Source organism: Polychytrium aggregatum (genome assembly GCF_025602895.1).
Source record: "Polychytrium aggregatum strain JEL109 chromosome Unknown BJ171scaffold_55, whole genome shotgun sequence".
NCBI lineage: Eukaryota > Fungi > Chytridiomycota > Chytridiomycetes > Polychytriales > Polychytrium > Polychytrium aggregatum.
In genome coordinates, this window is record NW_026516257.1 from 210,277 (window position 1) to 234,997 (window position 24,721).

General features: G+C 58.2%; 9 protein-coding genes across 9 annotated transcripts; 4 read left to right on the top strand and 5 right to left on the bottom strand.

The window, feature by feature from the left end:
* Window position 1: 1 nt before the first annotated feature.
* On the bottom strand, window positions 2–2,984 carry BJ171DRAFT_524360 (uncharacterized protein). The gene is made up of 6 exons (XM_053112580.1): window positions 2,587–2,984; window positions 2,335–2,389; window positions 1,779–2,004; window positions 1,402–1,583; window positions 858–1,092; window positions 2–687 (listed from the first exon to the last, which is right to left on the bottom strand). The coding sequence occupies exons 1-6, from the start codon at window positions 2,770–2,772 to the stop codon at window positions 324–326; spliced, it is 1,248 nt and encodes a 415-aa protein (XP_052962668.1). The 5' UTR covers window positions 2,773–2,984; the 3' UTR covers window positions 2–323.
* A 438-nt stretch (window positions 2,985–3,422) lies between these two features.
* BJ171DRAFT_524362 (uncharacterized protein) lies at window positions 3,423–4,784 on the bottom strand. The gene has a single exon (XM_053112581.1). The coding sequence runs from the start codon at window positions 4,572–4,574 to the stop codon at window positions 3,552–3,554; it is 1,023 nt and encodes a 340-aa protein (XP_052962669.1). The 5' UTR covers window positions 4,575–4,784; the 3' UTR covers window positions 3,423–3,551.
* A 270-nt stretch (window positions 4,785–5,054) lies between these two features.
* BJ171DRAFT_603023 (uncharacterized protein) lies at window positions 5,055–8,062 on the bottom strand (the record flags this gene model as incomplete). The annotated part of the gene is made up of 7 exons (XM_053115160.1): window positions 5,055–5,428; window positions 5,645–6,333; window positions 6,599–6,697; window positions 6,829–6,926; window positions 7,038–7,077; window positions 7,240–7,509; window positions 7,625–8,062. 7 exons carry the CDS (start codon window positions 8,060–8,062, stop codon window positions 5,182–5,184), a joined length of 1,881 nt encoding a protein of 626 aa, XP_052962670.1. The 3' UTR covers window positions 5,055–5,181.
* A 1,268-nt stretch (window positions 8,063–9,330) lies between these two features.
* On the top strand, window positions 9,331–9,990 carry BJ171DRAFT_397577 (ankyrin repeat-containing domain protein; the record flags this gene model as incomplete). The annotated part of the gene is made up of 1 exon (XM_053107190.1): window positions 9,331–9,990. A coding segment is annotated over one exon (660 nt), but the record flags the coding sequence as incomplete, so codon positions are not given.
* A 225-nt stretch (window positions 9,991–10,215) lies between these two features.
* On the bottom strand, window positions 10,216–14,840 carry BJ171DRAFT_524367 (family 20 glycoside hydrolase). Its single transcript, XM_053112582.1, has 15 exons — window positions 14,322–14,840; window positions 13,968–14,086; window positions 13,691–13,799; window positions 13,438–13,558; window positions 13,078–13,247; window positions 12,876–12,990; window positions 12,610–12,745; window positions 12,404–12,418; window positions 12,188–12,285; window positions 11,844–11,923; window positions 11,641–11,748; window positions 11,345–11,510; window positions 11,144–11,197; window positions 10,931–11,026; window positions 10,216–10,761 (listed from the first exon to the last, which is right to left on the bottom strand). The coding sequence occupies exons 1-15, from the start codon at window positions 14,465–14,467 to the stop codon at window positions 10,294–10,296; spliced, it is 2,001 nt and encodes a 666-aa protein (XP_052962672.1). The 5' UTR covers window positions 14,468–14,840; the 3' UTR covers window positions 10,216–10,293.
* Window positions 14,841–14,948: 108 nt separating this feature from the next.
* BJ171DRAFT_524368 (derlin-1) lies at window positions 14,949–16,503 on the bottom strand. Its single transcript, XM_053112583.1, has 5 exons — window positions 16,247–16,503; window positions 15,894–16,058; window positions 15,659–15,781; window positions 15,475–15,507; window positions 14,949–15,339 (listed from the first exon to the last, which is right to left on the bottom strand). Exons 1-5 carry the CDS (start codon window positions 16,433–16,435, stop codon window positions 15,073–15,075), a joined length of 777 nt encoding a protein of 258 aa, XP_052962673.1. The 5' UTR covers window positions 16,436–16,503; the 3' UTR covers window positions 14,949–15,072.
* Window positions 16,504–16,619: 116 nt separating this feature from the next.
* On the top strand, window positions 16,620–19,184 carry BJ171DRAFT_524371 (uncharacterized protein). Its single transcript, XM_053112584.1, has 9 exons — window positions 16,620–16,863; window positions 17,075–17,227; window positions 17,339–17,635; window positions 17,760–17,779; window positions 17,906–17,960; window positions 18,096–18,198; window positions 18,340–18,401; window positions 18,509–18,618; window positions 18,726–19,184. Exons 1-9 carry the CDS (start codon window positions 16,726–16,728, stop codon window positions 18,781–18,783), a joined length of 996 nt encoding a protein of 331 aa, XP_052962674.1. The 5' UTR covers window positions 16,620–16,725; the 3' UTR covers window positions 18,784–19,184.
* Window positions 19,185–19,789: 605 nt separating this feature from the next.
* Window positions 19,790–20,983, top strand: BJ171DRAFT_524373 (putative enhancer of rudimentary). Its single transcript, XM_053112585.1, has 5 exons — window positions 19,790–19,895; window positions 20,086–20,206; window positions 20,396–20,453; window positions 20,655–20,675; window positions 20,792–20,983. The coding sequence occupies exons 1-5, from the start codon at window positions 19,802–19,804 to the stop codon at window positions 20,807–20,809; spliced, it is 312 nt and encodes a 103-aa protein (XP_052962675.1). The 5' UTR covers window positions 19,790–19,801; the 3' UTR covers window positions 20,810–20,983.
* A 61-nt stretch (window positions 20,984–21,044) lies between these two features.
* Window positions 21,045–24,713, top strand: BJ171DRAFT_524375 (ubiquitin-conjugating enzyme/RWD-like protein). The gene is made up of 15 exons (XM_053112586.1): window positions 21,045–21,315; window positions 21,590–21,602; window positions 21,727–21,775; window positions 21,909–21,966; window positions 22,089–22,180; window positions 22,346–22,386; window positions 22,470–22,571; window positions 22,714–22,863; window positions 22,969–23,011; window positions 23,206–23,250; window positions 23,381–23,462; window positions 23,592–23,652; window positions 23,760–23,995; window positions 24,140–24,211; window positions 24,341–24,713. The coding sequence occupies exons 1-15, from the start codon at window positions 21,170–21,172 to the stop codon at window positions 24,453–24,455; spliced, it is 1,305 nt and encodes a 434-aa protein (XP_052962676.1). The 5' UTR covers window positions 21,045–21,169; the 3' UTR covers window positions 24,456–24,713.
* The last annotated feature ends 8 nt before the right edge of the window (window positions 24,714–24,721 follow it).

Genomic DNA, 24,721 nt, shown 5'->3' on the forward strand with positions numbered 1-24,721 from the left:
ATGTGTTGGAGTGGGCTGTATGTACAGGCTTGACTCGCCAGTCAATTCACGATGCAGACATTAGGCGAGGCACAGAAGACCGAGCAGGGACAACTTCTGGATGGATATCATGAGGAGCACTCCCTCCTTGTCCCATGACCCTGGTCCAGGAGGGAGGACGACAGGTAAAGGCCCAAGATGCTCAGGAAACTCCGGTTGGATGGCTGAGGGACACGTGGCGGGAGACCCGGCGGACCAGGATGACCAAGGCAAAGTCGGGGTGGTGGGCAATGAAGGATAATTTGTGGCGAGGGCAAGGACGGATGTCCAAACAAGCCCCGCCTCTACGACAGGATGGAGATGTGTGTTTCGCACGCCGACGACAAAGTCGTCGAGGCAGCAGAACGGTCGACTTGGATCTGCTCCGCCGAGTTCATGGGAGTGTTGACAAGGGTAGTTGGGGTCGCAGCCGCCTGTGCGCCTTGCTGCACGGAGGACTGTCCCTGCTCGACAGGCACCGCCCGAGTCTGGCTGCGGGGGATGTGGGCAGTAGAACTCGTGGCAGCCTCGTGGCTGTGGGTATCGTCGTCAGAGACATGGCGGGTAGCCAGCAAAGGTGTCGTCTCGGTCGGCGGCTGAGTATCGGGGGCCGGGGCACATGAATCGCGCTTGCAGATCGGGCAGGTTTTGTTGCGTTCCAAAAGCCATCTGGGTGATCCACGGGGCGAAAGTGGAGTGTGAGCCCGCTTTCGCTGTGTCGGCACACTCGGCGGATCCTGGCTCTTGAGGCACTCTGGGAGCGACATCAGAGCAGCAGCACATCAAAGCCGTTCCCCCGAGCGTGAGAAGCCACACCGGGCCAGCAATCAGAGCCTTACTTATCAATGCAGTATTGGTGAAACTCGTGTTTGCAGGGGAGGATCCGAAGCTTTTCGCCGCGTTCGTAGTGCTCGAGACAGATGGAGCAGGTGGCCTTCTGATCAAAGTCGAGGTCTTCTTGCTGCACATCAAAGATGCGGGTGGGCAGAAGAATCACCGTTTCGGGTGGAGCACGCTCTCGGCGGCGTGCCAGATACTCACGAACAGAGTGGATGACGTAGAATGCGATGAGGACTGCAAAGTGAAAGACGACCAGGGCCGGCGGCAGTTTGGCGATTTTGACCGATTCGAGAAGCGTCGAGTTGGCGACCGAGACAGCGTCGACCATGGTGGGTTCGGGAGATTCGAGCGCGTGAGAAGCGTGCGTGGGCAGAGACGAAACGCAGGTACGGAGCCGCACCATACACACCCAGACGGATAAGCAGGGCAAAGCTGGGGGTGAGGGTGAGGGTTTGGATGCAAAGGGCATGCCGAGTGATCAACGCAGCCTGATTGGCAAGCGGGCGAGAGGATTCCTCTGTTCCGCTCCGGGATCGCACTGACCTGATGCCAGAAGCACAAAATCAAACAGCGGACTGCCCAGATACACCTCTGGCCGGAGCACCACCGCGAAAGATTCATGTCGCTTCTCGGCGGCCTTGAGCGACTCGACCAGGTGCTCGTAGCTGGCGTGGTTGACAAAGACGGAGGGAGTCACAATGTCACTTGCATCGTCGGTCGAATACCTAGGCGAGCCAGCAGAGGGGCAGAATCAGCTGCTAGAAGCGACGATGGTAGGATGGTGGCAGGATAGTGGCAGGGATCAAAGCCAATGCCAGAGCCGAACGACATGACTCCAAACACACGCACATTCAGCAGGAGATGCACAGCCAACAGGACGTGCAGTCGAAGCGACCTCCGCTGGGGGGGGGATATCGTACATGGTGATCAGTGGCTGCGAGGGCACATTATTGCCAACGATGACGGCTGCAGCGCCGGCCGCCTGCATAACCCGGACTTTCTCGGAGAAGGAGCAGCCGCCCCGCTGGACCAGGGCGATCCACTGGGTGGCGTTCGAGTCGGTGCGGTTGAGGAGCGGAGCATGGCAGCCAAACGGACGATGGTCGGGATCGAGCGTCGCCGCCCAGAAGAGATTGCCGTGGGGGACTGGTTTATTGGAGGGGGCAAGTACCAAGCATTGAGGGTCCCGGTGTTCATGTCGATGTGGATATCGATGTCGGTTGAGTTGAGTTGATCATTCAGGAGGGCAGCACCATGGATGCAGGAGGCGAGCAGAGACCAGCCCGGTGGAGAAAATGCGGCAAAAGGTAACCAGACAAGATGGATGAGTGTTTGTCGATACAGCTTATCAGCTCGAGTGCAGCTCGAGTGGCCATGGAATAGTTTGATGGAGCGAGTCGAGACAACCCAGCCATGGCTGGAGGGAAAGATCACACAGAATAGCGATCGCTCTGAGCGGGTGGAAAGAATGCATACGCTGCTCGTCGTCGACAGAATGGTGCACGGAGGGACCAAATGCAGCAAAGCGGCACTGCATGAGGATGTGGGTGGAAGAGAGAGCGCTGTAAGCCCAACAGAGCAAGTAGGATGTCCTAGCCGGCGGGCTGGATTGGTCGCAGGCTCGGCAGAGGAACAAAACGATGCAGGCAGACGATCGATAGCGCCGCAGGCACATGCAATGCGGTGGCTGCTGGCAAGGAGCGACTCTGGCTGACGAACGATAGCTACAGTGTAAGAGATGTTGGTGGTGGGTGCCCACACGATCCCGTCCTGGAAGAGCGTTCCCAGCACCTCGGGGACGGCCTTCCGCAGAGCGCCGAGACGGAATGCCAGCGTCTGCGGCAGGGCCGCGAGGACGAGCAGAGCACAGCAGCGCAACCAGAGGCGAGAGACGGGGCTCGAGCGGCAAGGCATTGTGTGCCGGAAAGAAAGGGGGAGCAGGATGGATGCAGGACCAGCGACAGAACGCAGTCAGCAATGAGGGATTGGCAGCGATGGTTGGGGAAGAGGGACAGCAGGCGAGCACGGGCAGCAGAGCCGGACAGAAAGGCGAGCGAGTGAGCGAGCGGGCAGAAGGGACAAGCGATTCAAAGTCCGAGCAATGTCCGCCGCGCGATAGGCCGAAACCCAGGGCGAGTGCGGCGGCAGAGCAACGGGGACGCTGCGGCATGATAACATCGAACTCGGTTTGAAACGGAACACCTTTACACCCCGGATGACCTACGTTGGCAGTGTGGGCAGTGTGGGCTGCATGGCTTGTGTGAACCAGACGACTTTGATCGGCATCCGAACTCCATGCACTTGACTGAGTGTGATATGATCCGACGACGCCGCGTTTGTTCGAATGAGACGATGTGTCCCATTGTCACTTCAACGCGGTGTAAATCGGTGCGATTGCATCAGCGACTGCAGCGGTGTGATGTCATGCGGCGTCAGTGTGGTGCGATGCAATGCAATGCAATGCAATCCAGCGCAAATCCAGCGCAAATCCAGTGCAAATCCAGTGCAAATCCAGTGCCCAAGCACGCTGCACACCGACAATCACCACCCCCAGCCACGTTGCATTCGATTGTATCTTTCGGCCACTGCCAATTTATTTCGCTTTCGGGATGCATATCGTCCTCGGCCAGGGAATCGCCCAACACCATGCCGCCAACAAACACCGAGGCCGGCATCATCGGCACCGCCGCTCGTCACTCGGGGTGCAACTCTGTGACTTTGCCGTGCAAAATGTACCCGACGGCATCGGCTGCGTTGATCCGGACCACCGCCAAGCCAGCGGCATCCAAGGCACGTCGAAGGCGACCAGAGGCAGCGTCGCCGCCCTGGATGTGTGCCTCTCCTCTCACTGGGCCCAGGGCAGCAATCTCGCCCAAGATCGACTCTGTCGGCAGCACCGGGAATACGGCCATCAGCCGAGCGGTACCCTCGCGGTGGGGATGCTCAAACCACACCGACCACACGCGGCTTTGCTGGAAGGCCTCGGAGAGCTGCGGGGCTGTCGAGCCTGCTCCGACATCGACCGAAATCAAAAAGGAGCCGTCGTCGGCCACCTCGGGGCGCTGCCAGACGCTGAAGCCGGGCGTTGCGGGCACCACCCGTTCCTTGAGGATGGGCTCCAGAATCTTCTCGACCACGCTCTCGCAGGGGGTTCCAAACCGAAAGGTGACCGGCGGGGAGTTGGAGAGCCCAGGGCTCATGACAACGCCGTAGGCTTTGAGGTAGTCTCTGGATCCAGCATGCTCCATGAAGGCTCGCTCGTCGAGATATACCTCCGTGAACTCGAGTGCAACAGGGCGCTGACCTTGGAGTGGGGCGGGCAGCTCGGCCGAGAGATCCAAGTCCAGATACGATGGGTCTAGGCCCTGCCTGGCCAGCTCGGCGGCGACGGCAACCTTGGATACCCCGATGTTGACCTTCTTGATGGCCGCGGCCAGCAGCTTGTGCTCGCCGACAAGCCGGGGTGCGTTGCCCCAGAAGCCCTCGTCGTTTGCCGAGATTCGGAAAAAGTAGGTTGGGACGCAGGGCGTATCGCGGTGGGTTGCTACGGCGCACTTGGCCAGGGCCTCGAGAAGCTGCTTCGAGGCAGCGGCGCTGGGGGCTTCCCAGAACACATGGAGCAGGAACGGCTCTCCGGCGGCGTATGCCGTCTTGCCCTTGGGCTCATCGATTAGGCGCTGGAGGGATGTGCGCGCTTCCTTGGGACTGGCCGACATCTTTCGGAACGGGATGTTCTGGATGAGGTCTGGAGGGCAGCCAGAAGCGGGAATATAACCAGAGGGACGAGGGTGGATGGGGGGCCAGCGAGAGTCGAGGGGGTGGATTGGGATGAATGGGGATGGATTGTGATGGATGGGGGGTGGATGCGGGTGGATGCGGATGGATGGGATCAGCGTGCCGGTCACCAGGCACTGGATAGGCTGAATCGCAGCACGCAACTGTCGGATGCAGGAGATGCGACGCCTTGATATTATATCCATATGTCAGCGTAGCATGTGATGAGCTTGCGCCCAACTGGACGACATGCAATTCAACTGATTACCTCCCAGTGAACACCACCAGTCGCTCTCCGGTCCCCACAATCACCTGCATACACTGGTCTCGGTGGGCCAGCGGTGAATGGTGCTCTTGGACACACTGGCGAATGGTCATGGCCAGCATGCGATGATATTGGGGAACAAACTATCAAGTCCATGGTCAAAATCAAGGGTGTCCCGCTATTTATTGGATCGCCTGCAAAGTGCATCGCGAATATCTGCCCTGCCTAAAGCATGGCCGGTTGCGCATTTATTGAAGCGATCCATGTCGTTGCCGTAGTGACCATCAGCACTCGGCCAGGACTCGCATCAGCTTGCGGTACTGCTCCGAGCTCGAGATGGCGATTTTCATAAACAGAATGTCCTCCTCCAGCCCTTCGCCGATCTTGTGGCTCCAGTCGACCACCCGTAGATACACCGAGTCCGGTGCCTCTCCGCCATCCAGCTTGGGCGCCAGCAATCGCTCGACGCAGAGCGGGCAGGGGTAGTCTGGTTCGCGACCCGAAGCGTGAGGCAGATGCGAGCCCAGATTACTGCGAGCCGATTGTGTGCCGTGGCGGCCCGGATCATGGCGACCAGAGTCGTGTCGGTGCGGGCTATGCGACAGATCACTGCGACGATGGCTGCCGCCGTGATGATGTGGGTGCTGCCAGTTGTGCCGAAGGCGATGGTGCGCATCCGGGTCGCCGGACAGGCTTGCTGCTGCCCGAGACATGCCGCCGATATCCAGTAGAGAAATGCCGTGGTACCCTGGAGGCAAGAGGGCAAAGTCACTGCCAAACATGCTCTGGGACTTGCCGAACGGCCGGAACAGCCTGGATCCCGAAGAGTGCAAGGCGTACTTGTCTGCGATTTCGGCATCGGCGATGGTATGGATCGATTGCGAGTCTCGATCGACCGCTGACATCGGTTCCAAGTCGGCGGCGTCATCAGCTTCCAACGGGCGTGCGACTACTGATTCCAGCTGGCTCGACGGATGGAACATCGTATTGCCAGCGGGCTGGTCGTGGATTGCAACGGTGACCAGCTCGATTTCAGCTTCGAGGCCTCGGTCCGCCACGCCTTTGCTGTCGGATGTCTCAGGCTCCAGTGTCCAAGCCAGCGGCCTGTCTCTGGGCTCGGCGGGATTCTGGGGTCTAGAATCTTCCTGTGCTCGCTCGGAGGCGTATTCGACAACCACCGGAGTGTAGTCCTTGTCGGGATCAAGACGACCAAAGGATGTGGGCACAGCTAAGTTGGGTGTCGAGGCATCGGCAGGACTGAGAAGTTGTTCCTGGCGCCGCTCAAGTGTCTCATGCCAGGGTGTTGCCGCGTGCTTCTTCTGGTTGAGCTGGCGTACGATGATGGAGTACTGCGTCGTGATCATAGTCAGAGGAAAGGCCACGATGAACATCGACGCTACCATAGCTCCGGTGACAGACAGCTTGCCCCAGAGCGTCTTTGGAGTGGTATCCCCGTATCTTGGAAGCCAGAGAAAGCATACGCAAACGGTTAGTCCAGGGCGCCGAGACCATCGCAATCTGGCTGTGGGAACCAGTGAGACCGGCAGATGTGCTGGTAGATTACCCCTGCCGCAGTAGCGTCGAAGATATAGTGTCGTTAGTGATGTGATATGATAAGATATGATGTGGTATGATGCGATATGATCCAACCTAGTGCGGACGGCGCACAGCAATGACAGGCCATGGATAGCGAAAACCTACAATGGTAGTCAGGGTCACCATCATGAACCAAAAGGTACTCGGAATCGACTGGAATACAACAGGAGTGTCCGAAGAGGATCCATCGTGGTAGTAGCGTATCTAGACCAGACGCCGAATCAGCCAGGGCGATGCCACGAACCAGTGGAAGTGGAAGTGGAAGTGGGAGCATGAGCCGGCGAAACCAACCAGAGATCCTCCTGGCCATGAAGATTACACAGCCAACAACTTACGCCGTCGACGCTATAAGAGTCGATCTGCTCCGCAAAGTACACGAGTGTACCAAAGAACAGAATCACGATCGGCAAGACATAGAACAGAGCCAAAATGCCTGTCGGCGCTGTCAATACCGGGCAAACGAGGGGTTTCCCGGACCGAGTCGACCAGGTTTAAAACCGAGTCGGCCACTTTCAAGACCTAGTCGAGGACAGACAGTCCTTACCATCTCTAGAGTTGTAGAGCGCCTGGACGAGCACCTTGAGCTGGATGATCCGAAAGTCCCACCCCGCATGCCGGTCAGCAGAGCCGACAGAGATTCTGGGAATGCGCGATACCAGCCGAGCGGCATTCGCACAGATTACTACTTCTCCCTCGAACCCGATGCGATGCCCTTGCTATCAATCGAAGGCATCGAGTGAACGCACCTTGGATGATTTGGAGAACAGCTTGAAGACTCGGAGGACCCGAAAGATCCTCACAAAGTTGAGGGAACTCATCGAATAGCAAAACGTAATAGGGTCGTTCTGGGTGATGAGTGCAATCGAGACCTCGACAATGTACGGGAGCAGCGCCACGAGATCGATCACCCGGAACCAGGACCACATTTTCTTGAGCGTCGGAGCCGCCAGGATGTGCATCATGAACTCGGCAACGAAAATCGCTGTGATGGCGCCGTCGATGCAGAAGAGCGCCACCTGTGGCGAGGAAGGGACGGGTCAGATACAGCAGACCCTGCAGAGCGCCCACGAATGTCACAAGGCAGGCCGAAGAAAACAACAGCAGACAGAGCGCCATGGCTCCGTGACGAACCTCGCTCTGGCGGAACGCCATGATTTCGTGCATCGTCGAGATGCATAGAGTCACGATCGACGCCCAGAGGACGCCCAGGAACAGAATGTGCAGGATGCGGCCCAGGATCGCTTGCTTGCGCTGATAGAGCAGCCTATGGAGCCGGGCTCGCCAGGGTGGAAGCTGTTCGTCAAGGCCAGATTCGGTGTCGCTGGTGGTGTCAGAGGAGCCCGCGTGCAGGTTTGATGAGGTGTCCTGGGACTTGGCAAGCCGATGCACCGGCGCTGATGCGGCTCGGCCTCCGCCGACAGCGACAGCGGTCACTTCGTCCAGCGGGCTGGGATAGGCGCCAAGTGCATGGCTCTTATTCCTGGGTGTTGCGACATCACTGGCACCTGGGCCATCGAGAACAGAATGGCGGCCAAGCGGCGATGGCGAACGAGCGTCTGCAGCCAGCATACAGGTGTGTGTGGGTCGATGGGATGAGGCAGAAGAGTGGGATGCAATGAGGTGCTGGGATGGAGCCGGACGATGCGGGTCTGCACGGCTGATTATATCCCGGCATCGCTGGCGGTCTGGACGAGGCTGGCAGTCTCAAGCATGCACCGGGCATGCACCGGGCATCCACTGGGCATCCACTGGGCATCCACTGGGCATGCACCCAGGGCTCGTGCGGCCTCTCGGCTGTGGTGTCCGACGAGCAGGACAGTGCATGTCGCTGTGCATGCACTCCTGGGGCGCCTGTCTGCCCATTCTGGCAAAACACCCCACGGCCGCCCACGCTGCCCAGGTCTGCCCAGACTCGCCCACGCTCGCATATCCCGCCCAGATCTGCCCAGATCTGCCCAGGTTCGCCCAGATCTGCCCAGGTTTGCCCAGGTTTGCCCACGGCGGCTGGGTCCAAGAAACCGGGATGTGTGGCGCCGTGCGCAGCAGGTCGCGCGTCGCCGCTCTTGTGCAACCGCGGCGCGCCATGAAACAGACTCTCCCATGGCAGCCGCCAGCCCATCCGGCACCGTCCCCTCCTCGCCACGCAGCAAAGATCGACGCTCTTCCCACGGCCCTTTGTTGCCGGGTCGGTCTCCTTCATGGCGCCGGTCATGCTCCAGGAGCCGCATCCGATTGGGGAAGCGCAGCACGGCCATGAGATCAGCAGCAAGCAAGCTGACGATATCGGCAGCAAGCGTGTCGCCCGACTCACCGCAGCGTCCCTTGCCCCCCGATGAAGCAAGCAGCCATGTGCTGCTATCGCCTGAGCTGCTTGTCGTCGTCGGGAGGCCTTATCAAAGATCCGAGCTCAACCAGCGGCCACAGTTGCGCTCCCGTCTGCCTCTGCCCTTTCTGCTGCTCTCCTGTCGCCCGTCTCTCGTCCCCGTCCCGCTTGGCACCAGCCCGAAACACTCCGCAACGCTCCACCAGCTTCGTTGCCAGCAATGATCGCAGGCGTCGAGCACCTCCCAAACGAGGTCCTGTATCGAATCGCCAGCAACTGCAGCGACCCCAAGGGGCTGCTGTCTCTGGCCTCTGCCAATCGGGTCTTGAAGGCGGTCTTTTCCAAGAGCATCCGATCCGAGCTGCTTGCCCGGCTCCTGGTCTCCCAGTACTCATCGGAATCGTCCTTGCGAGCCCGCTACCCACGCTGCTGCCTTCGGCGACTGTCCGACATCAAGGATCCGTGGTTTTCGTATACTCCGGCCTGGAACGTCTCTCCTTTCACCTGGTTTGTCTACCACGGAGACGTCGATGTGGTGCGGCTGATGCTCCGGTTCGGCGCCGACCAGGTTGCCTCTCGCGAGTCCATGGCCTTCGAGTACGCCGCGGCGCAGGGCCACATCGAAATCGTCAAGTTACTCTTGCCCCACACCAGGAACGTCGCTACCGTCACAGCGGCTCTCCCGTTGGCGTGCTGCAACGGCCACCTCGAGGTTGTGCGGATGCTTCTGGATGCCGGTGCCGATGTCCGTAGCAACAACGACGACCCGCTCCGCATCGCCTCTCGCCGCGGCCACTTCCAGGTCGTCGAGTTGCTGCTGCAGAACGGCGCAGATGTTGCCGCAGGCCACGGCAGCCTGCTGTACTGGTCCTGCTTCGACGGCCTGTACGAGATGGTGCGTGTCCTGCTGGAGTACGGCGCTGATGTGCACTCTCAGAACGGCACGGCGCTCCGATGGGCGGCCCAAAACGGCCATGTGCAGGTGGTCAAGGTGCTGCTTTCCTTTGGGGCCAACCCCAACGTCGACAACGGCTACCCGATCGTCCACTCGTCCATCCGCGGCCACTACGAGGTCGTCAAGGCCATCTTGCAGTACAAGCCTGCCCAGGTCTATCTCGACAGGGCCTGGGTGCTCGCCAAGCAGCATGGACACACAGACATATGCAACCTTCTGCGTCCATAGCGCCTTTGATCATTCCCTCGCGGCTGGGGGTGACGGTCGACTTGTTGCAGTAGAATGTCGACTCGCTCCTTCGCCTTCCACCTTTCCTCTGCCCCTCTCCTCCCTGACACTCTGTACGCTCGCTGGTACTTGCATTCCTCCGCATCGTGTGCCCTCCCCTCCATCCGTGCGCCTTCCGAGACCAGGCATTGAGCTACTGAATCAATAATATACATCTTCTCCTGCAAGCACATGTGTGTAATTTATTGACAGGAACAAAGAGTCGTCACCCTCGATACGGCGGCAGCCTGGGACTCATCCCGTCCCCAGCGCACGCACAGGCGAGTAGATCCGTGCGAAATCCAGCACGAGCGACGGCCCCGAGTTCTCATAAACGACGCTCAGATCTTCGCCAAACTCGGGAATGTCGCTGATCGAGCCCTTGATAAAGTCCAGCAAGCGGAGCTGCAGGCTCTCGAGGCGTGTTCGGATGGCGCCATAGCGAAGCTCCAGGATCTCGGACCCGAACGGCGAGTTTGTCGAGAGCCACATCGTGCGGTGGTACCTCCACAGCAGCTCGAGGCGATCCCGCAGCTTCTGCAGCGGATCGGTCGTCAGATAGATCAGCTCGTCTCTGTTCTGGGTGCGATAGGCAACAACGAGCCGCTGTCGCAGATGTGACTTGAGCGCGAGCACGGTCGCGAGCAGATAGGGATAGTGAAGGCGGCTGTTGAGGGGATATCGCTGCACGTTCTGGCTGGCGGACTTGAGCGATTCGGCGAGCTGTTCGGCCATGAGTCGGCGGGGTCAATGGGCGGTTTGCCGTTAAGCCAGTGAGTCGGTGATTCGGCGAGCATTGAATCAGGAAGCTAGAGTGTCAGCAAATCGCTAGCGATCCCTCTGTCGCGGCATCCAACCCATCTCATTCCTGCCGTTTCCATCCATGACTTACGGTTGTGTAGTGAGTCTCGAGATCATAGTCTTGGTACTGAGGACTCAGGAACTCGTAGAACGGATCCTGCCACAAGATCCACTTGGACATGTTGGGCTGCACACGGAGAAGGGGGAGCAGGGTCGGTGGTCGGTTACGATGAGAAAACTCTGCAATCGTGACTTGCACAACGATTGCGCTGGCCTCAGGCGCGGTGCCTGTCCGTGGACCTACCGGGAAGTTGGTGGCATAGTAAGGGACGTCTGCCGTGATAGGGGCGCTATCGATCTGTTTGGCGTGGGCGGGGGCACAAACAGGTAAGACATAAGCAGCGACATCGCTCTGTTCTACGGATCCTCCGCAGAGAGCCACGTCACTCGTTAGTCAACACAATCAATCGAGCATCGAGGTGCCACGCGGGCCTGTCTACTCTACCTTGCCGGCAGCAACAAAGTCATCGAGATTCCCGCCGCATATGCCCGCGAAGCTATTCCGGAACTGGTTTTCATCGATGTCGTCTGCGCTGGTATACCCATGCTCGCTATAGAAGAGCAGCCCCGGAAGCGACGAGAAAATATCACACTCGTTCCCGTCGTCGCCCCTGGAAACAGCCAAGAGGCGAGATTGCGTGTGAGCTGACGAGGCTGGTACAGCGCGGATCCAATCGGCCCACTACCCAGCCACCTGCGAGTCATCAAAGCCACAAAGTCATGCGTCTGCATCAGCCTCACCAAATGGTTGCAAAGACGTTTTGAATACGCTGCTGCTTGCAGGCCTGCAGGCAGGCTTTGGAGGCATCGAAGGTGAAGGACAGTGCGGTGAAGAAGCGGTTCCAGGTCCTGCCGAGAGTGGGTTCCTTGCTGCGTCAGGGTGCGTGTCGGCAAAGGCGATTGCCGGAGCAGAGAGGTCCGAGGGGCGAAGCAGTCGAGCTCACCATATGCCTCCGGCAACCCACGGCTCGAATCCGCACTCGCGGTGCTGCTGGATCTTTCGGACGTAGGGATGGGGATCGGTCTAATGCGACAGAGCAGAGGCCATTCCAATAAAGGGGGGGGGATATGAGATGAATTCCGAAATGACGTGAGCCGATGCGAAGGAAGAACAGCCACAATCAGCTCGGCAAGATCTCTAAATGCATGGCAACGCATGGCGGATTCGGTTGGTGTGTCACTCAAGGTAGCATGTGCAGATATCACGGCTCAAACAAGCCATGCAGCATGCACTAGCACGGCAGAGAGTTGGGACGTCTTGAACGGCGCGCTAGAGAAAACTACCGACCTGGAAATACTCCCAGTAGACCAAGCTGGGCGTATCAGGAGACGCAAGCAGCCGAGCAGGCGCTTGGTGCGATTCTTGAGTGGGACTCGACTCCAAGTCTAACCAAAGAACACGCCAGCACCGACGCATCATAGACATTAGAACTGCGACGGCCACAGTATTACAAAGGCCCGAGACGCGGTTGTGCTGCTGAACCGAGGACGGCCAGCTGCTTACTCTGCGCTAGAACCACTGTTATGGTTGTGAAGGGAGAAGGCCGTGGCAAGGCCAGTGTCAGTGTCAGGCGGGCAGCATCCATTGAGCTGCACCTACAGAGCGACAAGAGCAACAAGCCAGCGCCAGTGCCCGACTAGAGGGGAGGCTTCACGGATCGGTAGTGACGCTGGCAAGTGGCACAGTCAGCGTGCGACAGCGAAACTCACTATCCGACCAGATCATTGGAGACAGGCCTTTGACGCGGCAGATATGCGTTACTTTCTGGATGTGATCAAACATGATATCGGACGTATCTTTGACGCCGAACAGCTGCTTGAAGCGACCTTCTCCGAGGCCGGTGGCCTGCCACGGCACCGATACAAGAAACATTTGTAGAGGAGGAGACCTTCCATCAGCAAACAAATCGCATTCATCTGTCCTCGAATCGTATCTCGCATCGGCTCCGTGGTGGGATGTGAGCTGCCGTCCTCACCTCATCCATGCCAATGTGGATACGCCTTGACTTGAATGGCCGTGATATTGTTTCGATGATCTTGTCGATCAGCATGTATGTTGCATCGGTGCCTGGAAGAAGCACGTCCGGGGTGCTGTACGCTATCGACATCAGCACCGTGGACCCCTTGGTGACTCCAAACGAATGCGTGAGCAGCCCTCGGGACCACGCGCCACCTTACTCTTTAACGCAGGCATATTGCGGCCACTGAAGAACCTGGCCCATGTGGCCGAGAGTCTGGATGCAGGGGAACACTTCAACACCAAACTGACTTGCGTATTGGTCGATGGTGGCGAGTTGTTCTTGCGTGAAGCCGCCCCGGAGGAATCCAAAGAAAGGCTCCCCTTCGACCTGCGTGGGATCATGAGCACACAAGCAATCGTCCAACCAGCCGCGGTTGCAGGGCCGAGCGTCAGCATCGATGGCGTCTTGAGGCTTGCTGCTAGATTCAGCACACGGCTTCGGACGACAGCCAGCACCCGGCGATAAATCCTTCCTGCCCTCCAGCTTCCTCTCCTGGCGCGGCTGTCGCTGTATTCACCTTGTAGGTATCTTCGGTGTAGAGCTGCAGAGTGTTCATGCCCATGAGGGCGATGAACCGAATAAAAGCCAGCAGGGTTTCGATCCTCGGAACTCCACAGCGGCTGCAGTCGATCATGGTGCTGCAAAGGTGGGGGATGGTATCAGAGGAGGGTATCTGCTCGCGACGTGGCATAAGGATTTCGTCGGCCGCGTGTCATTTCAATATCGTAGCATCCAGGTTACCACGGGCCCAAGACATTTTCAATCCTTACCCGAGCGTTACGAACTGAGCCTGCTCGCTGAAGGTCAAGAGCTGTGTGGCATCGGCCTGAGGGCTCATTGCAAAGCCAATGCCAAGGATGCGACCCAGGGCTCGCAGTGCTGCCAGCAGGAGGTGTGCAATCGAAAGTCAACGTGTGAGCGTCGAGGAGACAGCGATGGACTTGTGCAAATGAGCACCGAGTCGGACTGAATAGGCGTGAAGAGGGGCTACGGGTCCACAAGCGAGTCCTATGGACACAGCGACAGCCCCGGACCAATGCGGCTTACCTTCGGTGATGCGGCGATAGCGAATATAGACAACGAGCCTCTCGCCAAGCGGCGGGTTGGGCACCTTTGTGCATATGGCGGTGTATTGACCCACGCCGACTTCATTGCTTTCCTCAAAGCTGGAGGAAATTCCCGCAGCCGAGCGACGACAGACCAGCCGAGCGACGACAGACCAGCCGAGCGACGACAGACCAGCCGAGCGACGACAGACCAGCCGAGCGACGACAGACCAGCAGCAAACGAATGGTAACGGAACCCGTGTCAACAGAGGAGCGAGGAGGTGAGTTTACAGGCCGATGCGGTGATGCGGGACCAAACGCTGTCGATGCGATGGACACGATCGGCGACACCTACTTTAGCCCAATGGACCGATTATCGCGCAGCCCCGACGTGACATCAAGGATCTTGATGTTGCTATGGGGACAGAACCGCACGATTTCGGTGAGCGGAAAGACAAGCCAAGGCGAGCAGTATTCGACAACAAAGTTGGTGTTGGACATTTCGTGTCGACGACGGGCGAACACCAAGGATGAGGCCGGGTCGGGGAGAAGCTAGGATTGAGCCGGGACTGAGCTGGGACTGAGCTGGGATTGAGCTGGAATCTGACGGCGAGGCGTGTGCGCACAGCAAGGGCCGGATGCCAGAGACAGGCTGGATAGAGCGGGAGGCAGCAAGAGTCGCTGGCTCGACAACGGGGCCGATTTGTGGGCGATGGTCACAGATTAGCCGGCGAGTGGGGTGGGGCAACTGCAGCGCCAATGGGCAATATCCGAACGAAAAGCCAGAGGACTCTGCGTGTGCTGGTAGAATATGTTGCGAGCGGAGAAGCGACGGATGTGCCGATCGAGGCGGTTGGGTCAGCACTGCCGGCTGAGAGCAGAGATGGAGGGGAAAGAGGACAAGATGGGGGGGGGGCGGGCGACTGGGCTGGAACGCGAGCAAAGCCGGCCGGGCAAGCGCTTGGCCTCACTCGCTCACCAACGGCCAGCAACCCGCACGGCCCCGGCTTCGGTCGGTATAGATGGCGCAACGGCGTATATTGATGCGATGCCTGCTGCTGCTGTCGGTCTGTGCCGGAATCGCTGTCGGCGAGCAGTAACGGGCCTCACAGCCTGCGACCAGGGCCCCAGCTGTGTCCGCCGTTGTTCGGGCCGTTCGGGCCGTTCTGGCGGTTGGGTGGGGTGAATGTGTATCCCTGGCCATCACCGCCCTGCTGGTTGGAGGGCAGGAAGCGCTCAAAGATGGCGGGTGTCTGCAGGATCTTGGCCTGGCCGTTGGACTCGGGATAGACCTTCTCCAAAAAGTAGTAAAAATGGCCCACCAAGATGCCCACGACCTTCCCGATGTTGAGGCCGTAGCCCATCAAGTAGTCCTGGCAAAGAATCAAGCCAGGGGGGCCGTTAGCTGCATGCCTCATAGACACCGCTGCATGGCTCCATAGACACCGCTGCACCAATGCGGCTTGCATTCAGGGGCCATTCATTGTGTGCCGGACGCTGCTTCTTACCATGGCAACCATCGCCCAGGGAAGGAACACGGCCTGTACAGAAATGCCCGGTCAGAAGTGGATGTTTAGCCATCTGGCACTCGATCCGGTCGCTACAACATAGGCCCACGTCGGTCCTCGACATCCACACTTGCTCGGTGAGCGCACTCGTCCGGAGAAACCTGCAGCAGCCGTCGATCTGTACCTTGAATCGCACGCCGAACATGAAACTGACGTCCATCTCGCGGAAATACTGGGACCACACATATATGATGGCCAGCAGCAGCGACTCGGAGAAGCTGACGCTGTTGACGATCCAGCCGAGGATCTGAGGCGGTGGAAGCAGCAGCGAGTCAGGCGACCACAACGACGGATAGCCCCGCAAATTATAACACCAGAGCGAGCCGAGACGAGGGCGCAGACCCGAGCAAGTCACCCACCAAGATGGTGGCCATCGAGAATGCAATAAAGAACGCATAGTCTGCAGGCCGGTTCGAAAACAGAGAGGTTTCCAGATTCTTGGAGTATTGGTAGAGGAAGTAGAGGTGGATGAGGAAGTTGAAGCTCAGTTGGTTGACGAAGAAGGCCGTGAACAGGCGCCAGACCTGGAGAGGAGCACAATCGCAAACGGACGGTTAGTGCCGCTGGGCTGTGCAGGGTTCATATCTGGGCTTCGATTGTTGGCAGATCCATCGGTGGAGAGCTGTCGTCTGCCGGATTGCGGACGAGGATGTGCCGGGATGAATCGATAGGCACTACTCGTGCGGCCTAACGGAGGGGCCGCTCCGTTTACCTGGAGCTTGTAGACAACCAGAGGCAGCCGGAAGATCATGTACTGCGGGCTGATGAGACCGATGTTGCAGACAAGCGTGATGGTGATGGTGCTGACGAACAGAAACCGAGTCACGATCGGGAGGGCCATCAGCCAGGCCTGGATCTCGGTCACGATGTTTCTCTGCGGAGGAGGCGGCGGCGGCGGCATTGTGCTGGCGGATGGAGAAAGGAGTGGAGGATGCGGATGGAGAAAGGAGTGGAGGATGAAGATGAAGATGGAGATGGAGATGGAGACGATGCGGATGCGCTCGCAGCGTGGCAAGATGGAGGTCGACCTGGATGCCAGGGGGCGGGCGCTGCCAAATCGCCAATCATGCTCCTCCACGCCTGCCCGTGGCAAAGGCCGCTCTGGCCAGATCCACGCCAAGATCAACACCCAGATCGAATCAACACCAGGCCCGGAGTGAGCGTCAGGTCCCCAGGCGAGCAAGCACACCAATGAACCAGCAGCAAGAACAAGTGCATGAAACCCTGGACGACATGCTCGTCCGCCACAGGCTGGAGGCCAAGGCTCTGACCGCACAGGTCATGGCGCTCAAGAAAACGGTCTCGAAGGGCGCCTCTGACAAGAAAAAGGTGGGCATCTCGGGCGAGTGCTGCGAGCAAGTTAGAATGACTGCCCGGAGTGATCGTTCATGGCGAAGAACGGCCACGGGATAGAGCCACGGCGCTCGCCCCGGTCGATGGATCGGTGGTGGCTCCCGGTCCAGGTGCTGCTCCATATGCCATGCCAAACGGTCTGCACAAGCCTCGCCGACGGAGCCGCTGATGCGAATCGTGGGCACAGAAAAAGGAAGTCATGGATCAGATCGCCCAAATGGAGGCCGAGCTCAGCAAGCGGCACGACGAGGAGCGAGCTCGCAAAGAAGCTGAAGAGACTGGCGAGGCCAAAGCAACCAGCGAGTCTGACGATCCGTTGTCCACAGAGGCCGATTCGAAGGTGAGCGAGCGATCCAGTTGTGCCGTAAGCGTCCCACATCGACGCCTATCTGTGAAATCGCCATCTGGCTGATGCCGCTGCTTTCTGCTCGTCTCGCGGCAACGTCGCCAGGCGGAACCCACTGAAGCCGAGGCAGTCGTTCAAGAGGCCGACGGCCAAATCCAGGAGCTGGACGCTCAGGTCCAGAAGCTGGGTCTCGGCGATGCCAAGGCCACCACAGAACCAAGCCAAGCTCCGTCTGGGCCAAAGAAAAATCGACAGAAACTCAGGAAGGAGAAGAAGGCGGCGGCCATGAACGAGATGCGGAAACAGGCCGAGCTGGAGGCCTCCCAGGTGGTCAACATGCGTGAAGTCGAAGACAGTGCGATCGGCGCCCTGCTGAAGCCAATGAATCTTCGGATCAAAGAGGTACGGGCCGGCTTGCCGCATGGCTGGGCGGCGACGGTGTCCCGGATTTGAATGTTCGAGGCCGAGCCAAGCACCTCCTCCAACGCTCGGCCCTCATTCTGATGGCCCTGCTTTGCATCACCAGATCATTCCGGATGGCCATTGGTAAGGAGAATGCACCATGGCACGAAGCAGGATAACTGGGCAGCTTGAGAGCCAGGGTGTGCTCGTGAACTGCGTGCGAATCAGGATGACCCATGCTGACTGCACCGGGGCACTATTGCCACCCAGCCTATACAATGCCATTGCCCATCAGCTGAATCTGTCCCAGTCCGACGAGGATATGGTAGGCTGGCTCTCCCGTAATACCGCAAGATGGATGCATTCGACCTGGCGGTAGCGCTTCCAGTCAAACGCCGAGACTGCAACATGCCAGGCCCTGATGAGACCGACCACTGACGCCAATGTCGACTGCATGCAGACCTACAAGGATGTGCGGGGGATCGCAGCAAGCTACATGCGCACCAACATCGACGACTTTCTGCCTTTCCTGACTTCGGACAGCGGCGATATGATGTCCCCAGGTTCGTCTAGACGACACGGCTGCGGCGGCTCGGCACGAGCAGTACTCCCACAGAGGCTACTGCTTTGGTGAACGTTATTCGACTGGGTGTTGCGGTAGCTCTGCTCCTCTGCTAACAGACTGCCGACTGTTGTGCCCGCAGACGAGTATGAGAGTTACTGCTCCAGTGTCGAGCGCACTGCGGCCTGGGGCGGCCAGCTGGAGGTAAGAACCAAGTAACGGACACTGATGCAAAAGCCTTTGCATCAATGCTCGGCGGGTGCATGCTCCAGCTCTTTGACACCGATTCCTTCGGGCCGGCTTGGCCATAGATCCGTGCAATCTCGAGCTCGCTTCGACGAGAAATCGATGTCGTCCAGATGGGCTCACCTGTGATAAAGATCGGCGAGGAGTACCGCGACAGCTCTCCGCTCAAGATCTCGTATGTGATTTCTTTTCTATTTTTATTTGTCGAGCAAGCTGTGCGCATTTGACCGCCATCGCCTCCTTCATCGGCCTCTGATACTCATTTGTGATCTTGTTGTCCAGCTATCACCGTCACTCGTACGGCCTGGGCGAGCACTACAACTCCCTGGTTGCTCTGTGATGCGCATGGGTCAAAACAGAGGCAAGACTGAAGCCAATGGCGAAAGTAAGAACATGCGCCGCAACCGCAACCGCAACCGCAATACAGTCTGTATTGGCTCTCCTACACTTTATTCAGAAAATACCGGGACACCGCACTGTAAACGGCCATCAGACAGCATTCTCCCGTCCTCCTGGCTCGGTGTATCTGGACTGCTCCATGTCCAGAAAATGCCCCCACGATATGCACTTTATCTCTGCTGTGTCCATGTCGGTCCCACACCACAGCAGTCGTCGTCGGGAGAGAGCGGTTGGTGTGTGTGTGTGTGTGTGCGGGATGCATTCACTATCAATTTTTTCCGGCTCCCTCGCGGCTGCTCATCTCGAATATGAATACACGCTGTAGACCAAGGTGCATCAAAAGTTGGAATCCGGCCATGGTCGGTTGATGGCATTTGGTATCACCTTGAGCCGATTGACGGTGGTGGTGGGCAATTGGTGTGGAGGAATGACCAATTGTATCATTGTTGGAAGCTCCACTCCGATTCAAGACTGTGCTCCCGAAGCCAACGAAAACCACTCGATGGCCAACCAAGACGGGAAGCAATCGCACGACCTGCCCACTGGGGTCTACAGTCAGTCAGCGGGCTTCAAACATCTGAAGCCAGAAATGGGATCTGTCCCGTTTCTTTCTGGATTGACTGTAAGTATCTTGTTCCTTGAGTATTTCGACAGTGGATGCCGGGTCGCCCATATTCTGGGCAGTCCACTTCGGGGTTGCCATCCCTCTTGGGATGGTCGATGGGAGGTGGTTGACTCCCTTGTGCAAAGTGTGTGTGTGCGGATGTGTGTGTGTGCAAAGTGTGTGTGTGTGTGTGACGGCGAGAGGCTTCTCGCCTTCCCTCGGGGGTCTCTCGCCAGAGACTGCTCTTCTCGCCGACCGAGGTGGCTCCGAGAGCGCGTTTTTTCGTTCTCGCTCATTTTATTAACAAGAAAGTTTTTCATAGTGATTTGTCGTCCCAGTCCCAACCGTCGCAGCCATGGCAACCCACACGATCCTGCTCATCCAGAAGAACCAAAACAAAAACTCACGCACTTACGAAGAGTTCCAGACCGTCGATGAGGCTGCTGAAGGTGCGCGACGGTGGCCCTGGTCGATCAACGTCAAGATCGAGACCGAGCTGGCTCTGGAGATCAAGTTGCTGGCGCCGATTGAGCTGATACCACCGGCCGAGCTGTCGACCGGGGCTCGCCGACTGCCTTGCCCAGATGGATTCCGAATAACATTTTACCGCCCGTCTTTCTCGTATCCAACTGCGTCTAGAACTCATTCGGATGTACGAGGACCGCCTGAAGGAGCTCAACCCCAACCTCCGCCAGATCCACTACGATGTTAACGACCTCAACAAATGGATCGACAGCATTCATGACATTTGCGGCCTTGTGTATGTACCCAGCCATGCAGCGATCGCCGCGGGGTATCGGTAGAGCGTCGTCGGGTTGATAGGAAACAGATCGCAACTTCTTTGGCCGTACATACACCTACGGCTTGCATTCGCTCGGGCGCTGCTTTCCGATCAGGGCAACTGACAGCATTTCCGCCGCTTCCTGCCGCTTCCTACTGCTTCCTGCAGATTCAACTCTGCTCGGTGCTCTTACGAGCCGCACGACCGCGAGTGGCTCAAATCGATCGTAGGTGTCGCTCGTCCTGCTTGGCCGGTGCAGAACGCCTCTTGGGTCAACAGAATGAGGCATCTGTTCCAAGGCAGCCCGTCCCAGCGGCCCGGCCGGATGGCCCGGCCTCCGCCCTGCAGGAGCCAACGCATGACGCTGACTCCATTCTCGCTGTGTATCTGGCTACGTCTTTGGCAATCGGCTCCATCCTCGCTCAAGATCCTGGTCAGTCTCAAAAAGGTCAGTCGGTGTCATGGGACTGTTGGGGCATGCGTGGTTGGGCTGCCTCGTCGCTCTGCCGAGCAGTACTTTGGCTCGAACGTTAACGGGTCTCCTCCTCTCTTGCTGACCTCCAGGCTGCTGGCATTCGATGATCATGCCCGATTGCGTCGAATTCATGAACTGCCTTGCTGTATCCGGCTCGCCAGCCGTCATGTCCAAGCGTGCTTCGCGAGCGGCACGACCTCGATTCCGGCTGTTGCATACGCCGACGTAGATCATCTGCGCATCCACCCGCATCGCTAATACATTGCTGTGCTTGGAACGTCCGTGCCATGTACGTCGTCCAGGCCGCATGGCTGTTGAGAGAGGGGAGAAGAAGAGGCCAGGGCGAGTCCGCCGCCCTCGCCCTGGCCCCGCCACCCGCGACGAGCCCCCCAGCAGCACCCAGCGGACAGATTTTCTTGCTCTTGCCATCGCATCGCATCGCCGTCCATCACCAACCAGCCGCCAGCATGTCCAACCGAGCGCTGCTCCGCATCCAGAAGGAGCTCGGCGACATCTCCCGCAACCCCGACCACCAGATCGAGCTCTGGTACAGCGACTCCAACATCAAGCACATCCATGCCATCGTCACCGGCCCGCCGGGCACCCCATACAGGTGGGCTTTGTGCGTCCGATCGGCCGATCGATACGGTGGTGGTTGCTGGCCCGAATCTCCCATGGGGCCATGTTCATGGACGACTGGCTAGTCTCTGTTGGCTGTTGGCTGTCGGCTGGCAATGACCGCCGAGACCAGCGCCCCTCCCCTCCAGCATACCCCGTTTCTCCCTGTGTCGGTTTCCACCGGCTGCTCGGCGGCTTTGGGACCGCTATGATCACCCATCGGTCCCGAGATATTGATGCTAACATCCTTGTTTTCCATTGGCATCCAGCTTTGGACTCTTTGTAAGTTCTTGCTGCAATATCTCCTTATCAAGTGCACCTGGCTCTGGCTGGTTTCTCGGCAGTTTGGCCATGCGGCTCGCCATTGACTGTTGCCGCTGCTGTTGCCGCTCCCATATGCTTCCAGGACTTTCGTATCGACTGCGGAGACAACTATCCGACGCAGGCCCCAGAAGGTTGGTATCTGCCAGGTGTCTGCGGATCTCGATCGCGGCATCGTTCTTCCAGACGAAAGCCCAGTGTCGCCGTCGCCGTTTGATTTACCAATGGACTCCTGCTGCCTCGGCCTGCATCGGTCTGCGTCGACAGTGCTTTGCCAGACAACCGACTTTGGCAAGGTTCGCTTCAATCCCAACATCTACGCCAGGTAGGAGCGGCGATAAGTTTGTCTCAGAACTGCTTCCATCCACGCAACTGTCTTGGTGTGAGACGGCAGTGATTTCGAACAGTCGCAATAGCTTTGGATGATGCTTACTTGTGCTCCGATAGCGGCAAAATCTGTCTGTCGATCCTCGGCACCTGGCGAGGAGAGGCCAACGAAATGTGGAGCTCGGCACACGGCATTCTCAGTGTCTTGATCTGTAAGTTTGCCGAGGCTTGCCGACCCTTGGCAATGTTCAAGAGCACAGCATCTGCGGCTGGCGCCATAGCTACCACGACTATCATAGCCGCCATAGCCACCGTGAGCGCAACGTAGCGTCTCAGAGTGTTCAATGGCTCTGCCTCTCGCTCCTTGAATGTCCCAGCAATTCAATCGCTCATGTGCGACAAGCCGTATCTGAACGAAGTAAGTGCGACGTATACATATACTTGCGGTGGATGGGGGCGGCCGGATAGCGGCATCTGACTCGGGGCCATCTCTCCCAACAGCCTGGCTACCAAAATACAAATGATCAACAAGTCATTCAGGCATACAACAGCAAAATCATTCACGAGACACTACGAGTGTCGATCTGCAACCGACTCGAGGCGGTAGGTATCGTCGAGGGTTGGCTCTGATCCCTTTCGATCCAAATCAAGCCTGCAGGTGCTATTGTTGCTGGATCAGATGCATCTCTGGCTCAGGCCGCAAGAACAACCTTGAATGTGGCTTGACATGCATTTGTACCATCAGTCCGAAAAGCCCCACCCTGAGCCCGAGGGCTCGGACACCAAGACCGAGAAGCCAACAGGAATCATCCGCCACTACTGCCACTGCCGCCAGAGCGATCCGTTCGCGGACCTTTGCAAGCACATGCTTCTGCTGCACTATGATACGTACATGGTGAGACTGCTCGCCCCCATCCTTGGAAACGCTGATCGGCAACGGCAGGACTCTGCATCCTGTTTCACAGCCCTACTCATGACGCAATCTATCATGCCTTGTTAGAGCATTGTTGAACGCGAGTCCGCCAAGATCGCGGACGGGACCGGTAGGTCGACTTGGTAGAGGCAGACTTTTGTGCAGCCGACGGGAAGGCGAATAACAACTTTCACACGACATGGATGCATCCGAGTTCCCTTCATGTATCGAACCTATGCCTTCTCGCTGCCGAGCTGGCTGATGCGCATCGGTGTGCTCATTCTTGAGCTGCGTTCGCATATTTATTTGTCTTCCATCATTCAGCCTTTCCAATCATGCAGTTCGAAGGTGGCGGCAACGCCATGTCTGGTAAGAGGCGACGAGTCGCCGGCTCTCAGCTGGCAGATGGCATGGCCGAATCTTGCGGTAAAACCTAAAGGCTAAGGCGCCGTTTTCTCGACATCAAAACTCATCGGCCCTCACCCGGAACTCTGCTCAGGCGTGTACAACTACACCAGCATCAAGGAGCGATTGAAAAAGATCTACCATGTCACCCTGAACGAAAGCCATACTTGGTTCAGGTAGGGCCCTGTGATTTATGACCAGTTCATTGAATCCCTTGTGCACTGGATTCAGGGAATAAACAACTCCATTATGCCGGCTGTATGTGTGCTGCTCAGTTGCAAGGCTAATCACGATCTGCCCTACAGAGAATTGTCGCCTCAGTGGATTAAGGATGAACTGACGACTGCTTCAAATCTAAGGGCACAGGTTGGCATCGGTCACCTGCTAGCACTGTTTTTACGAGGAGCTTTGTCAAGCTCGCACCTGACAGTCGACCTCCCCTCCTCTCTCTTCCTTCTCTAATACTCTTTCAGTTCGAGCAAATCCAAGCGTCGAACGAGCTGGATATTATGACCGTAGAGCTCGAGGACGACAACCCATTTAAATGGACGCTCATTGTCCTTGGCATGCCGGCGAGCTGCTACGACGGAGGCGTCTTCAAGATCGACGTCTGGTTCCACCATCAGTTCCCAGAGGTCCGCCCACGAGTGCGCTTTGCGACAGAGATATTTCACCCGCATGTCACAAGCGACGGTGTGCCATACTATAGGTACGATGAATGCCCATGTGCTGCCGTGGCTCTCGAGACAGCTGCGATCGGGTCGATGCGGAGTGTGGCCCCGCCACTTGACAAGATGCGACGTCTTTGACGGGCTCGAAATCCCCAACTGACGGCTGGATTTGATGGCCGCAGAGTCCAACGCGCAGAGTCAGTGAAGCACCACTTGCTGGCGATCCAGGATCTCCTGCTCAAGGACCCTGCCTCGTGAGTATCAACGTCACGTCCACCAGCACGCCCGCTGAGCGTGTTGCCACCATTATCCTGTGAAGCAATGTGTTTGTGAACTGTCGTTGGTTGAGTACCCTGACCGCCGCTGCGATTTGTCCTCCGCAGAGCACCTGAAACCCATGTGAACCATAAGGCTGCGAAGCTCTACTTTGGCACCAAAGACGAGCGCAAGGACTTTAATCGCAACGCCCGCCGATGCGCACAAAAGTCAGTCGAGTAAAGTTGACCGAGCAATGGGTGCTGCGATGCGGCCGGCTTGCTTGGTCTGAGTGGATGAATCCGGCCGCCGCTGGCTGTACCGCCTTGATCGATCCGCTGTGCTGCACCTGCATACATGCATAATCTATACGACCCCGCCCCTGCCTTCCGTGCCGGCCCACCACGCACCTGGCTGTGTGGCTCCTGGGCATCTGTCTTGCCTCAGGGCATCCCGTCCAGATGCTGTTGCAGGCGATCCAGCCACAGTCGGCCACGGGCACGTGCGCA